A 16,140-nucleotide genomic window follows, 5' to 3' on the forward strand; every position below is an offset into this window, starting at 1 on the left:
GAAACATGGCTCCAAGGGTTTTGATGGATGTTTTTTTAAAACTATAATCATTTTCTGTGTGTATGTGACATGTATAACTTAAATTCAACATCCAACAACTCTTTGGAATTTTATACAGTGAAAATAGCAGCGCAATTTCATTGCTATTTTTGCTGCCTAGCAGTGAAATTACAGTATAGCAGCGAAATTTCGTTGCTACGCAACGAAATAGTGATGTTGAGCAGCGAAATTTTGCTGCTATAAGTGCTGCTCAACAACAAAATTTTGCTGGATAGTGCTATTTCACTATAGGGCAGCAAGTGGAATCCTCAACATGTCGACAAAATAAGCACTGCTAGTAGGAAACACTGAACTGTCCCTGACGTGTTGTAGTGATGGCTACATCAAGTGGGTATGCCCTTGATTGGTAGTAGTGTTCCCAATAGATGGAGTTACCAATTAGATTTCATAGATGGAGCGCATACCTTCAACAAGAATGTAACATGCTTCCCCCATTATATGCAATTTTTCAATCACGAATTAAAGTTAGAGAATTTCCTTGCCAAGTCCCCATATTTTCTCACGATTCGTTGTTACAATTTATCTAAAACATGATAAACTAGATACTTAATTATTTAACTAGAATTAAAGTTAGGGAACTTCCTTTCTAAGTCTCCATGCTTTATCATGAATTGTTTGTTATAAACATTGAGTTTGATCATTCTAATGTTTAATTGCTATACGTTATTAAATGAGTTTAAAATTCTTTGCTTTAGCGAGAAGTCATGAATTATATTTAATGATAATAAATCTTTGTTTTAAGCTTTGAATTCAATAAATTAGGATACATGATCTAATTTGACTCGTTTATTTTAACTAGATCAAGATACATTATACATGATCTAGTTTGAATAGTTTATTTTAAACTTTCAATAAATCAAGATACATGATCTAGTTGGGAATATATTATTTTAATTAAATTTTTAAATGTTAAATTAACTTTACATGAAGATAATAGACTTTAATCCTAAAATCTCTCTCTCTCTCTCTCTCTCTCTCTCGCTCTCTCTCTCTCTCTCTCTCTCTCTCTCTCTCTCTCTCTCTCTCTCTCTCTCGTCAAGCACAATTTCCTCTTGTTAAAATATATGGTTCAAAACAAAATTGTATTAGCAAACGATCTAGAGATGTAGATTTGCTAATACAATTAATTAGCAAATCTATTAATTAAATTTTTTTCTGTCGTGCATATTCACTCAAACTTTAGACTTTATAAGGTTACAAACCTTTTAAAGTCTATGGTTGAAAATTTTACATTTTCTATCGCCAAAGCTTTAATTAAAACACACCCTCTACCTTAGGGTGTCCCTCTCTCCCTCCTACCTCTCCCTCTCTCCCTCCTACCTCTCCCCTAGAAGTGAAAAAGCCTAGAAGTGAAAAAGAATGAGCCCTCTTGCCTTTTTAAAGAAAATCGTGAGCCCAAAAAAAGAAAGATTATGGAGGACATCATGAGCCCAAGAAAAGAAACATTATGGAGGACATCAACCTTTAAAAATAGAATGTAATGGAGGCTAACATAGATAGAAAGAAAGCAAAAATAGAAAGCATGTGGACCCAACACCATTTCCATTTTTTACCTTACAAAAAACCTTAATAAACATAACAAAATTTTGGTTCATTGAACCCAAGGTTTGTACACACCAACTAATTAATTAATCACAAAAAACGTTTGGGGTGCATATTTGATATTATCTAGAGATCTAGATTGTGTGAAAATCTTTTGTTTTCCTCTAAAATTAGAAATATGTTGAGCTAGACTTGCAGACTCAGCTTCTCAGGAAACCCTAAGCCGGCCAAGATATTTGATTTGCTCTTCAAAGTCAAACCTCCACAGTTAGCTCTAACTTTTCAAGACGACCAAGTCACTAATTTTTTACACTTTTGCCACGTGGGGATAATGCATGGGCCTAGCTTACTACTATACACGCACATGCATACAATCCTTGCAGCTGTTCGCCGGTAGTATCAAGGCACACGTGCAATTTGCACTCTCTCCACCGCGTAGCCCTTTTTATAAGCATTCGCTTCGTGCTTCCTCCTTCGACCTTGTTTGCCGACTTTGCCAAACACGTGCGTCTTCACCTCTTCCTGCCCCTCCCATCTCTGCTACCTCTTTTCTTTGATCTCTGATTCTTTACCTATTATCATAATGGCCTCTTCCTCCCTTTCGTTAAGCTTCCATCAAAGTGCGAGGCTAACTGCCCTTTCGCCTGCACATATATCAGAGAGCAGCTCATTTCCTGCACAATATCTCCGGCCCTCTATCCGCCTGATCCCCTGCAAGGCCGAGCACTCCACTCGCCAAAACTTTGATAAAGGTGAGCTTTCTTCTACTTAATAGGAAAGATTAAGGTAAGGCCTTAATCAGCTGAAATCTTGGAAACATATATTTACTCAAAATTTGATGCTTTTAATGCAGGTGGGCAATCGGAATTGGTGGATGCAAACCTGACTTCCCTAAGGACACGCATTGTAGACTTGAGAAGCCGCGAGTTAATGCAAAAGCAAGCAGATTGCGCTCCTGCTTATGATGATCCTGAGGACATTAACAAGTATTATGAGTCAGTATTCAAGCATGTTGAATTTACTAATGTTGTGGTGAGTTCGGAGAAGTGGATGAAGTGGGAGAGGGACTACCATCTCTTCTATCAAGAAGAGGTGTGCTGCATGATGGCTCGTTTGCAAAACCACTTATTGAAGTGCCGCCCCAGTGTTTTCATCTCTCTCCTGCTTTGCACGTGCTTGTGTGTGCCCTTTGGAGTGTTCTACACCCTCTTCACATTCACCTTCTGGCTACTACCTTTGCTTGTGAACCTCGTGCGAGCTCTCACGTGCGGGTGATTCAAGCTCCACACGGCGGGTGGTGGGCGATTCAGGAGGTTTGTTCAGCCGTATTACTTCGTTTGAAAGGCATAAACATCACAAAGCACACATTACTTCATCTCCCTTTTATCTTGGCTGGGCTCCTTCACGACATCATCTAAGGGTTTCACACTTGGCTTCAAGCTGGCTCGCTAATCGCTCGTACAGACCTAGCTCCTCTTATTCCATTAGAGGTGTGTAACTGCAAGATTCCTTTCACATGAGGATAGATGGCTTGTTGGGCTCCTAAGCGATCTTTACACAGTTGGCTTTAATGGGCAGTGGTGATGTGTCTCCTATGGATTGGGCTTCTAAAGTAGACTTCGTGACATGTAACAAGCTGGGAATTTTTACACTTGGCTGCAATGGGCAAGGGAATTTATTGGATGATGGATCATCAAGATGGTTCCATGATGTGTGGGGTTTATATTTTAACTCTCTTTTTATTCCATGACAAGAAGGTAACACTGCTTTCCCAAGATGGCTAAGGGATCATGTCACACATTAGCTCGCCCCATGTGTTGACTCTAGGTTAGAATTCTAAATTGGGACAATCCAAATGGATGGCTCATTGATTACCTCTTTTCTTGCTCGAATATTGGCATGAGTGTGCAACTACTTAAATGCAAGAGGGTAAATTATTGGAACTCATCCCATGTGTTTCCTATGAGCTCGAGTACTCCTACTTGACATTTTTAAATGGTCCTTATGCACTATATTGAACTCACATGGTTCATGGATGGTAAAGATGATTCCATTGATGTGAATGGGTTGCGGGGACCTATGAGCTCGAGTACTCCTACATTTTAAAAGGTCCTTCTGCACTGTATTGAACTCACATGGTTCATGGATGGTAAAGATGATTCCATTGCTGATGATTAAATGGTTGTGAAAGGTCAAGACTATGAGTAGTGCAGGTTCAGTGGCTTTCTTATCTCAATTTTCATAACCTAGTCATCATCCAAGTTCGACTCTTACCTCTAGCCTACAAATAGATGTGAATGGGTTGTGGGGATTTATTTTCTCAAGTGTGTGAGACCACTTACAAGTTGCTGATTAAATGGTTGTGAAAAGTCAAGTGATTGGTGGAGATTTAGTTGCTTTCTTATTTCAATTTTCGTAACCTAGTTATCGTCATTCAAGTTCCACTCTCAATTCCAGCCTACAAATATTTCATATGTGGCTACATTCTGTATGCATAAACTGTTGCCAAAAGTACTACATGAATAGAAAAAGTGTTAAAATTTGATAATGATGGGTCTTATAATGTGAAAGGTTCTGACTAAGTTCTTAGTTGTTTGGTTCCTAGTTTTATTTGCATTTAATCTCATATCACATCCTATATCAAATATAACTTGCTCTCTCTCTCTCAATGTACATATGTTTGCATTTACACGCATGTGTGTGTATATGTGTTTACACACACATACACATAGAAAACACATGCATAAAACACAATATTACATATGTGCGCACATGTATATACATGCACACACACGTGAATCTAATGAAAATAACACTTTTATAATAAAAAATTTTCAATATGCATCTTTCTATTTATAGAAATTGAATCTAATAAAAATAACACTTTTATAATTAAAAAATTTCCAATATGCATCTTTCTATACATAGAAATTAAATCCAATGAAAATAACACTTTTATAATTAAAAAAATTTCAATATGCATCTTTCTATGCATAGAAATTGAATCTAATGAAAATAACACTTTTATAAATTAAAAAATATCCAATATGCATCTTTCTATGCATAGAAATTGAATCTAATGAAAATAATACTTTTATAATAAAAAAAATTTCAATATGCATCTTTCTATGCATAGAAATTGAATCTAATGAAAATAACACTTTTATAATAAAAAATATCCAATATGCATCTTTCTATGTATAGAAATTGAATCTAATGAAAATAACACTTTTATAATAAAAGAAAATCTTTTTATACATCTATTTCTGCATAAAATAGGAATAACACTTTTAAAATAAAAAGAATTTCTTTTAGAATGTATAAACGGTGGGGATTATTCTTTTTGAATAACATTAAGATAAAACTTATTTCCACAAAATTTAAGAAAATTTTGCCATAACCTCCTTTGTATGGCTGACCATTTCTCAATTTTTACATTCTAAATTTACTTTAAAATTTATCCCAAGATGAAATAAAGCACTCTAATCTAATCAGTTTTTCACTTCTAAAGAGTAATCAATAGGAAAAGTTTAACTCAATTGATTTGTTACTCATTTTAGAATAAAGAAAGGCTAAAATTCTTAATGAAGAGAAGGGGGAAGCCTTTTCATCAAGGCTTATAATCCATAATCACATTAAAAGCAAAGAATTAAGAAAACCATAGATTAGAATTATAAAAAAGTAGAATTAATAACTTACATGGAGTTTTGTGAGCTTTCCTTTGGCTTGAGGGATTAAGGGTTCTACTCTTGTTTGGAATTATAAAAAAGTAGAATTAATAACTTACATGGAGTTTTGTGAGCTTTCCTTTGGCTTAAGGGATTGAGGGTTCTACTCTTGTTTGGATCAAGAGTGGCCACCAGATCTTTGTAGAGGAATTAGTCAAAAGCAAGTGAATTCAATGTTTTTGGCTGTGGGGAGGAGTAAAGTAACAATGCATAAACACTGTTAAGCTTTTACAAAGGGGGAGGCCTCTATTTATAGGAAAAAGTGAGCCTCAAACCACGCAAACTGATTCTAGAATTTTCCAGATCGGTTTGGTCAATTTTTGACTATTTTTGGGTCAATTTAGCTTACTTTTTGAAACTAGACTTGAATTAGGAGAGAGGAGAGATGAAATATCTCATTTTATTGATTTAAAATGAAAGGTAATTTTATATTGGGTGTGTAAGTGGTGTGACTAGTTTTAAGTTTGCATGTGTAAGTGATATGACTAGTTTTAAGTTTGCATGTGTAAGTGGTGTGACTAGTTTTAAGTTTACATGAATATCCAACTAAGGGGCATGGGAACTCTTTTCCCTGGTACCCGGGACAAAACCTAACCAAATTCCTAATTGGATCCCATCACTACAGTGGTTGGACAGTTGGCTAACCCATGGGACTGGATGGGGTTAGGTTGGACTAATGGATCCCTAAATTGAGACTCAATTCTATTATGGTACGATAGATGAAGTAAATCCCGGACAAAAATTGTTCTATAGAAAAGAATCAACGGTTGTGCCTCTCAATGAGGAAATAAGCATTGGTCTCTATGATCCAAGTGCAATCTTTCCTTGATCTAACTATGGGACTTACGGGTTCGGTCGGATTAGTTCAGTTAGTTAAGACTTTTTGACTATGTTAGAAAAAAATTATCCTGGAGGAATCGTCCGTGCTTTCTGGGCAGTGGGAAGTCTTTCCGGGTTCGGTTTCGGAAGAACCGATGGATTAGTCTCTTGTCCGGATATCCGTGGACGAGGCCTCAAGTGAGGGACCCTGGCCCGTGCAAGAAGTGCTACTTCTGCTGCTGCTAGCGATCCTGAATTCATTGCGTGGTGGGGACAAGGACCTTACATCTGAGATTATATCAATAGAGTTAGATATCTCCATTCTTGTTGTAGAGCCAGAGATAATTTCTTAGATGAAATATTAATAGGGAGATTCTTCGAAGGTCTAGATGATGTACCCTTGCACAACTCATTACATGCCATGGCCCACATCTCCCTTGAGCAATGTTGTAGGAGTGCTATGGACTTTGAAGACAATTTCAAGGGAACATGTTCTTGAGAACTTCATGACGGCACATCTAATGCCTCTTTCAAGACCACCAGTACAAAATCTGATAGAAAAATCAAGGATTCCACAATTGGATAGCATGTTAAACAATTGGCCCCACTGCATTAATGCAGTAAATGATCCAACATTGGAGAACCGACCAAGGTCAAGATCGGGTCAGCCAACCCCATCTCTATCCAAAGAGGGAGCTTGTATGGTGCTCGATCTATCGAGCTAATCAAACAAGCAGGGAGTGTCCATATCTAAGACCCTGTCTCCTAACCTCTATTGCACATATTGCCAAAAATGGGGCAATCACAAAATCACAAACTGCTAATCAGCAGAGGGCTGCTCAAGCCCGTGCTCTACCTCAAGCCTTGCTAGCCAACCCAAGGCAACCACTGTCTTTGCCAGCACTTACTCATCACAATGCACCTCAACCACGCCAAGAAGTGGCCCAAAGAGGAATCCTCAAGGTACATGAAATGGCCTTACCAACCTCGGCTCTCCCACCTCAACCCCCATTGCCAAGAATCACACTAGTTCGTCAGCTAACCTTGATAGAAATCTTCAAAGAAGGGGATGAGGGGAAAATTCCAAAAGTTCTTACCTATGAAACCTTGGAGTCAACAAGCCTGCCCTCACAAATTCGAAGTCACTATGTTATGGAGGGAGACCAAATGTACCCAGTGTACTCAGCCGCCCCAATTCCATGGGCTAGAGACATGAATACGATGGCAAAACAACCTCCCATGCAGTGCTATTACTGCACAAGACCTCACCGAGTGGCTGAGTATCCTATTACGAAAGGGATGGCGAGTACCTCTGTAGGTGCTCCCACATTAACTCCCTTGTATGTAGGGTGTGAAATTGACCATCTGTATAAAGATTTTTCACTAAGACCTGGAACAACGGGGAAGGCTCGTGAAGTTAATCCGAGCACCAGCTTAACCTGCTGAGTGTGAGAGACAGCTTCATCCACACGGTTCCTCTCAACGTCGTGACCCAACTACAAACCTGACAGAAGTGAGCCACAACTCATGCTACAGCAGAAGTATCTATCTCACGAGACCAAGGACAAGCCAAGATCATATCCTCAAAGAATGTCCCTGAGCAAGCACAAGTGCGACTAGACACTCAAAGAAGAAAACCACAAAGATTGGCAAGGGAGGCTGTCATGTAGTGATTCAAAGTGGTTTGGAAGACGACATGACAACACAGGCATCAACCTTTTTGTCAAAAGAGGAAGATCTGATAAGCATAGTCACCTGAGCTTGAGAACCGATTGATGCTGTATCGAGCTTCTAAAAAAGCGCTAAATATCCTAACTCAGTAGAGGAGGAGAAAGAAAGATTACTAGCAGCCAAAGATTAGTCAGGGATTGTAGGCACAAATAGAAGACGAGCCTTCTATTGTGTCTACCTTGAGCCTTGTCCGTCGATTTCCAACATGAGACCTATGGAAGATGCTCATGTGTATTCTAGAGATCTCTCGGACATGTCACCCCCACAGAGGCCAACAAAAGCAGCAAAACCCACTGTAGCAGCCACCCCCCACCAGGGAGACCGGGTAGCATAATATCTCAAAGATATGAGGGATGACCACCTTAAATGAACCAATAGAGAAATCCCTATCCACATTCCATACACTCAAAAGAGCTTAAGATTAATCTAAACCAACCTTCCTCATGGAACAACCTCCGCCCCTAGAGACATTGCTGCTCTCTCTTCCTTCCTTTCCTCAAGCACCTTGCTTCAAGGTAGCCCAAGCTTATGGAAAGATCTAAAGGACTGGATGGAAGGATGCCTAGGGGCAGGCATGCACGAATCCATGGATCTTGATAGCTCTAATGAGTCTGCGGAAGATGAACTTGATATACCCTGCGAAATAACTGACACCCCCACAGTCGGAGTAAATAATATTAGACAGTACTTCAAAGGAGATGAATTGAATGCATCTTAGACAGTACTTCAAAGGAGACGAATTGAATGCATCTTTGCTTGAGATAACCTTTGATGGCCTCTAGATCACAACAAGCCTTGGTGGGAGAAAGGAAGCCTACAATATCCTTGATAGATTCTTTAGTTATAACTAGGTGTTGATTGACCCAAAAGATTAGCACAAAACAGCCTTCGCCACCGAATGGGGCACATATGCATACCATTTCATGCCCTTCGGGCTGACCAATTCCCCTGGCACCGTCCATCATTTAATGTGCACTACCTACAAGGAATATCTTCAAAAATTTCTAGATGTCTTTATGGACTACCTTTGTGTTAACTCTGGAAGGCACACCTTGACTATTTTTGTAAGGTGTTAGAAAGATGCAGGCTATAACACATCTCATTAAACCCACTCAAATGTCAATTCTAGGTTAGACATGGAGTGATTCTGGGACACATTGTCTCTAGGAAAGGTATCTCCACTGATGATAGCAAAGTGTGGCTCATCCTAATTGAGTTGCCCCCACCCACTAAAACTTTAAGGGATTCCAACGCTTCATGGGACATGTTAGCTATTATAGGTGATTCATTTTTATGTATGCTAATATAGATTGACCTCATTATGGACTTTTGATAGTTTTCAAGTGGATAGAAGAATGCCTACAGGCTTATACAATGCTCAAGAAATCCTTGGCAAGTACTCCAATTATCAGGTCCCCCAATTGGGACATTATCTTTCACATCCACATCGATGCCTCCACTTTTGCTGTTGGATGTATGCTTGCCCAACCAGGTGAACACACCCATCAGCTTTGCCAGCCACCACCCACTTAATGATTCTGAGAGAAATTATACCACAACCAAAAGAGAAGGGTTGGCTATGGTCTACATGGTAAAGAAGTTTCACCATTATCTTCTCGCGACCAAGTTCATTTTCTTCGTGGACCTTCAAGCTCTTCTATACCTAGTAAACAAGCCCTGTACGACAAGCAGAATCACTAGGTGGTTGCTTATCTTGCTTGAGTTTAACTTCACTACTACAGTGATGAAAGATGTTAGGGCATTAAAAATATGTACTTCGGGGATTCCAAGAGGGGTGTGTGTGTGTGTGGCACAAAGGGGGTACAATGCTTTTTTATATTGATGTAACTTCTCAATGATGAACGTGAATCAGTGAATCAGTTATCTCTCTTCTTGTTCGTACATATAATTTGCTGTTTTGAGAGTCTCGTGTATGTTATTCTCCTTGTTGGGGCTGTAGCCCCCCAACACATGGCGACCACGATCATAGGAATCTCCTTCCTTTGGTGATGAAAGGAGAAAACAACGGAGTGAAGCTACCTTGTGGGGGGCGGGGCCGCAAGCAACAACACTTGGCGACTACGATTACAATGGAAGGGTGAGGAAGTCTCAGACAAGCGGTTGATTTTCATGATGCAGGCAGACCTCCATTTGATGGTGCAGTTTTTGGTCTCGACCATGCATGGGATGGAGAACAACTCGTTGACAGGCGTTCTAGCAAAGAGCTTGAGAAGGAGCCCAATTTTTGAGACGAATGGTGATCGCTGGAGCGTAGGAGAGATCCGGTAGTGCGGAGAATCCAGATTCCGAGTCTGGAGGAATCGATCTAGATCCGGATTTCGGCAAATCCAACATCCAATTACATCGCTGTGACAGGCGATCCAACACTGCAATCCGGGTGGATGAAGGCTAGCGTGTTGCAAGCAAAAAGGTGGTGGGTCAGGTCATGTAGATGTTATCTGCGATGCAGCGTTTGAGCGAGCCCATTGAGTAGACATTGGAGTGGGTACCTCCGTATCAATGCCTATACCAGACTGCAGTGCGAACGTCTCAGCGTGCGATCGTGATTCAGATCCGGACTCCCGAATCAAGCCCAAAATTATTACACAGCCGTCCGTCATTCTGGCTATTGTGTGATCTGGTTGATGATTTGATGGCAGCAACATGGCATCTTGATTAATTTTGTCGTGCTAGCAATGGACCAATTTAGCACAGGGCTAGACACCGCAAAGGGCTGTAGCAAGGGCGTAAGTGTTGCGGCTATTTGCTGAGATGCGGTTGATTGATCATGTGGACCGAGTCAAATTTTCGAGAAAATAAAAAGAAACCAGTAAGGCGGATTTTCCACAACTTCCAGCAATCACCAACAAATGCACATGAATTTTTGGTGCCTTATTTTGTATTGCACTTGCATAAGAAGACATTGCAGTTTTTTTTCAAGTAAACCAAAGCAACTATAGTACCCAAGAGATGGAGGCAGATGCAATAATGGGGACATACCGGCAAAAGGTCGGATGTAGTACCTAAAACTGGGCATCTGATTCATGGAGGGGCAACATGCAGTTTTGAGGTGATGCAGCAAACGGGAGCATGCGGTGTTCTGCGGTTGCAAGTGTGGTACCGGTGCACTTATTTTGCGATGGTAAGGGAAGAGCTACATCGACGTACCTATTGTTGGAGCTTCTTCGAGTATGTAGAAATCCATGCTTACTATTCCTACATTTTCATTTTGCACTCACATGGTTCTCTGCCTCGGTTATGCCCAAAATGATTGTACTACTTTCACATGCACTCACACATCCTTGCCATTTGACTTCTATCAAGGGATCCATGGACACTGTGGGTTCGCACAATCCACCGTGCGTGCCAAGTGTTAGGGCATTAAAAATATGTACTTCGGGATGCCAAGAGGTGTGTGTGTGCGTGGCACGAAGGAGTGCAATGCTTCTTTATATTGATGTAACTTCTCAATGATAAACGTAAATCAGTGAATCAGTTATCTCTCTTCTTGTTCGTACATATAATTTGCTGTTTTGAGAGTCTCGTGTATGCTATTCTCCCTGTTGGGGCTGTGGCCACAACAAAAAGGCTCACAACATGTTCTAGTAGACCACATGTCTAGGAGCCCTAACGGCGGTGAACCGCCCGTGGGAGTTGAAGATGATTTACTAAATGCCACCCTGTTCCAACTATGTTTAATTCCTGAATGGGGTGAGGAGGTAGAACACGTTTAGCCAATGTTTTACCAGCGGAACCCCTCCTAAACAAGGATCGTGCTCATTGCCCTAACGGCGGTGAACCGCCCGTGGGAGTTGAAGATGATTTACTAAATGCCACCCTGTTCCAACTATGTTTAATTCCTGAATGGGGTGAGGAGGTAGAACACTTTTAGCCAATGTCTTACCAGCGGAACCCCTCCTAAACAAGGATCGTGCTCATTGCCTAATTAAACAGGCAGCCCCTTATCAACTCATTGCAAGCCAACTCTTTAGGCAGGGGAAGGACACGATTCTTAGACGTTATGTCCGTGAAGACGAATATGTCTTCCTTCTAGAAAAGGCTCACTATGCCTGCGCTGGTGGGCACTTTGCAGGAGATATCACTGCACACAAGGTCTTAACATCCGGGTTATGGTGACCAGCCTTAATGGCGGATGTAATTGAGTATGTCAAGCAGTGCGATGAGTGCCAACGTGCGGCCATTCCCTGCTTTAAGGACTGCCCCTTAATCTTGTAGTATCCTTGCAACCATTTAAAAAATGGAGCATCGATTTCATTGGATCAATTACACCCAAGCTAGATATATAATTGCTGCCACGGACTTTTGCACTAAGTGGGTTGAAGCTCGGGCTCCCTATAAAGCTAATGCGCGACCGACTACTAGATTCTTTTACGAATCAGTCCATCACTATGCCTGCGCTGGTGGGCACTTTGCAGCAGATATCACTGCACACAAGGTCTTAACATTCGGGTTATGGTGACCAGCCTTAATGGCGGATGTAACTGAGTATGTCAAGCAGTCCGATGAGTGCCAACGTGCGGCCATTCCCTGCTTTAAGGACTGCTCCTTAATCTTGTAGTATCCTTGCAACCATTTAAAAAATGGAGCATCGATTTCATTGGATCAATTACACCCAAGCTAGATATATAATTGCTGCCGCACTAAGTGGGTTGAAGCTCGGGCTCCCTATAAAGCTGATGCGCGATCGACTACCAGGTTCTTTTACGAAATCAGTCCATCACATGCTTCAGTTTCCCTCTTGAGCTCGTCAGCAAGACAATGGGACACATTTCATTAATGAGATAATCCAATTCCTCTTACAAGAGTTCCTTGGCACTCAAAAAAAGTTATCCCCCTATTACCCACAAGCGCATAGCCAAGCGGAAAGAATGAACAAAGTTTTAAGCCTCCAACAAGGCAAGCCAAGCTTTGGCAGAGACAAATCATGGTCAACATGGCCCAAGTGGTCGACCTCAAAGAAGAATGGGAGGTGAAGCATGCTCGGTTGTGGCTAGGAAAATGACCACCCCGACGAGCTTCGTCCAAAAATTAGTTCTTGTAGACATAGGGGATAGTTACAATTTAATGTCTCATGAAACATTGTGTTCCCTCAGGGAACCTGCACTAAAAGATACCCTTTCCACAGTCACCATAGTGGCATCACAGCATGTTCACTGTTTAGGCACAGCCATGCTTTTATTCCACATTAGAAATAACCCCTTGGAAGGGAAGTTCTATGTGATGCCTGCAGGAACAATGTGAGAAGAAATACTCGTAGGACGGGGTTGGATGGGCCATAACAAGCGCAACATCGATTGGGACACAAGGACCGCGACCTTACAGCTGGGCCTCCGGCCAAGTTACAGTCCTCATGATAGATGAATAGCCCATACCCACCACTGCTTCTACATGCCCAGAGGTCACTCCTACACCCCCCACCATCATTCCACCTTCATACCCCCATAAATCCATCCCACCTTCAAGAAGAGGCCACTCATACTTCCAATCACATAATTGCCTCTCACACGCTCACCATCAGCACACTCGATAGGCAACCAACTCCCCACAACTCAACAATCACTCAAGCTACTAACTCACCACCACAAAAAACTAACCATACTAATACTTCTAACCAAACTAGCAAATGGACAGAGGGCATGCCATCTCCCCATTGGGTGCCTAAAAAGCTTCTCACAGCACATCGCTATTATGAGGGAACATCTACATTGTGGATCCCACGACGATCCAAGTGCTACCCTCATCCACCGGCATCTAGAGCCCCTCGTCTACCTCGCAGGCAACCAATTTGGCAACCACAAGCCTACAAGGTACAAGACAAACACCATCCCAAACATTCTCCACCGCATCCCCATCCTCAGTCGTCCAACCCTCTGCCATGCCCAAATCCAACCTTCAAATGGATGCCCAAACCTCTATTTTGTAAGCCCAACACTTCTACAAGGGTAATCGACATATTTGGATCCCCAAATCACCCCAACCCCAGCTCCCACCTCGTGTCCACTCAGCAGTCACCGACCTTTCAATGGAAATCCAAGGTGGCCTTCGCCATAAAGATTGCCCTATACAAAGGAAAACAAAAGCTTCACAAAGACATTCTAACCCCCATTCTGCCGCGCCGACAAACATTACCAATGATATACCCTCAACATCAGCAATTCCTCCACCCATTATGGTAAAGCTACCTTGAAGTACTCCAAAGCCATTAACAACCTCTTTAGTTTCAGGTACTCCCTTGTCATCAGCCTCTATACCCCCCCAGGAATCAGACGTCCCCACCTTGCCATCATCAAATTGGAATCAACTCCTAACTTTGGCAAATTGGGCACGTTGTCAGTACAAAACCCAAAATTTGGTGTTGGCAGCATAGCCCATGGGTACAAAACTTGATTCAGGGTTCCTCACAAAAAAAAATATTTTGAAGTGCCACGGCGGTAACAAATATGCCATGGCCGTACCTTAGAATTCCCCATTTGCCACTACACGACCGCATCCTTTAGGACTTCAGATTTTCCTCGGCCATTCCCAAAAAAAATCCACCGTTGTACCAACCCACAAAGTGAAGTGCCTCAGTCGTTTTTTCATCTTCAAACCCATCTTCCACAACCATTCCAAATTTTCCATAGCCGCACCAAATTTTGTTTAAAATGCCATAGTCGTTCCCCTTCCAGCCAGCTTGGTACGCCCATTCCAACACCTGTCGCGCCCATACCAAATCCAAACCGAGATGTCGTGGTCATTCGTGTTGGAGATGTCGCGGCCGTTCTCTGAAGATACTGTGGTTGTTCATTCAAGATGTTGCGCCCATTCGCTAGAGATGCCATGCTCATACCATCCTAGATGCTATGGCCGTGTCCTTCTGGAAAAGTATAAATATGGACCCCACCCCCTCATTTCCTCATTTTCAGCTCTCTTTGTAGCCAAACTCTTGCAGTTTTTTTCCTCGAACTTTCACATTCTCACCCTTTCTCCACTATGGCGGCTGACACCTTGGACTCCTCCCTGGAGGTCCAGCACCACCCCAGCCTCAGGAGAAAGTGCCGAGTAGAGGGTAGATTTGAAGAGTATGCCTGCCACCCCACACATCTGACACATCTGGGGGAGGCTCTCATGAAGCAGGTGAATGGCAACAGCATACACTCTTTGTTGATGAAGAACAAGCACAAGGTGGAGCACAAGCTCGTCTACTTCACATGGCAATAGCCGGCCCTGTGGTCATAAAAGCTAGAGCAGCTGGGCCCCAGGGGGCTTGCCCACTTTGGAGCCATGGGGGTCAGACTTATAAAATAGTCTGTATTTTACTGAGACATATGATGCAAACATACACACAGGGGAAGTCTTGGATAATGAAGGCTAACTGCAAAGGGTATGGCTCGGCATGGAACTTATTCGAGATGCCTTGTAGCTCCCCCACCTAGACTAGCCCTATGTTAGGCTCATGAATGCCCCCAAGATGACCAGGGGAAACATAAACAAAGACAGGGTGGAGTGGCAAAAATTACCTAGGAAGATTTGATTATGTCAGTCGAAGCCCTACAGTTTCTTCTGACACCACACCCTCCATAGACAGATTCAGTAGGTGCAACATGACTACCCTGGCCTGAGTGCACTAGGGCCAGATGGTAAACTAGGTAGAGAACTTGCACAAAGACCTTCATGTAGTATGTTCTAACCCACAGGGGAAGGTGGCAACGGCCACTTTATTGATCAACAAGGTGCTTTATCATGTAGCCGAGTGTGGGAGGAGTTACCCCGAGTAGCCTCAACGCAGTGCCAATATCTATGCCTCCGTCATAGTCCTCTCCCCACTCCCCACTAGCTAAGAGGCACCACCCAAAACCTAATGGCAAAGAGCACCACCCAATCCAGGCCCTACATAGGAGGAGCTGGCAGCCAGCTAAGGAAGCCAAGAGAAAGGCCAAGGAGGAGGAGCAACAAAAACAAGATTTTTTCCAGCATAACCTTTTCTGTAAGATTCCTCCCCAACCTCTCAAGATGTCCTCTATCTTCCCCTGTAATCAAATCCCTCTTCAGATATATAAAAGATCTTGTTTCTACCTATTTTGGCTTAGAGAGAGAAAATATTCTACAGAGAGGTTATTCAGATTTTAGATATTTTTGGATGGAAAAATATCTCTTCTTATTAAAATAAATTCCCCTGAAACAGAAGTTCAAAAAGATTTTCAGAAGGTGCATTAGAAATCAATTATAATGTGTTCAAAAGGCCTTATCCTAGGGGTCC

General features: G+C 42.0%; 1 protein-coding gene across 1 annotated transcript; it reads left to right on the forward strand.

The window, feature by feature from the left end:
- Positions 1 to 2,060: 2,060 nt before the first annotated feature.
- LOC147637474 (uncharacterized) lies at positions 2,061 to 3,476 on the forward strand. Its single transcript, XM_086798892.1, has 2 exons — positions 2,061 to 2,354; positions 2,456 to 3,476. The coding sequence occupies exons 1-2, from the start codon at positions 2,186 to 2,188 to the stop codon at positions 2,875 to 2,877; spliced, it is 591 nt and encodes a 196-aa protein (XP_086655018.1). The 5' UTR covers positions 2,061 to 2,185; the 3' UTR covers positions 2,878 to 3,476.
- Positions 3,477 to 16,140: the final 12,664 nt, after the last annotated feature.

Source organism: Cibotium barometz, chromosome 6 (genome assembly GCF_041138505.1).
Source record: "Cibotium barometz isolate CiBa-2024 chromosome 6, ASM4113850v1, whole genome shotgun sequence".
Taxonomy (NCBI): Eukaryota; Viridiplantae; Streptophyta; class Polypodiopsida; order Cyatheales; family Cibotiaceae; genus Cibotium; species Cibotium barometz.

Excerpts from the sequence above, each read along its gene's own strand:
- LOC147637474 (XM_086798892.1), top strand. The coding sequence starts at position 2,186 with ATGGCCTCTTCCTCCCTTTCGTTAAGCTTCCATCAAAGTGCGAGGCTA. Across the intron at positions 2,355-2,455 it reads TCGCCAAAACTTTGATAAAG|GTGGGCAATCGGAATTGGTG; the intron begins GTGAGCTTTCTT and ends CTTTTAATGCAG.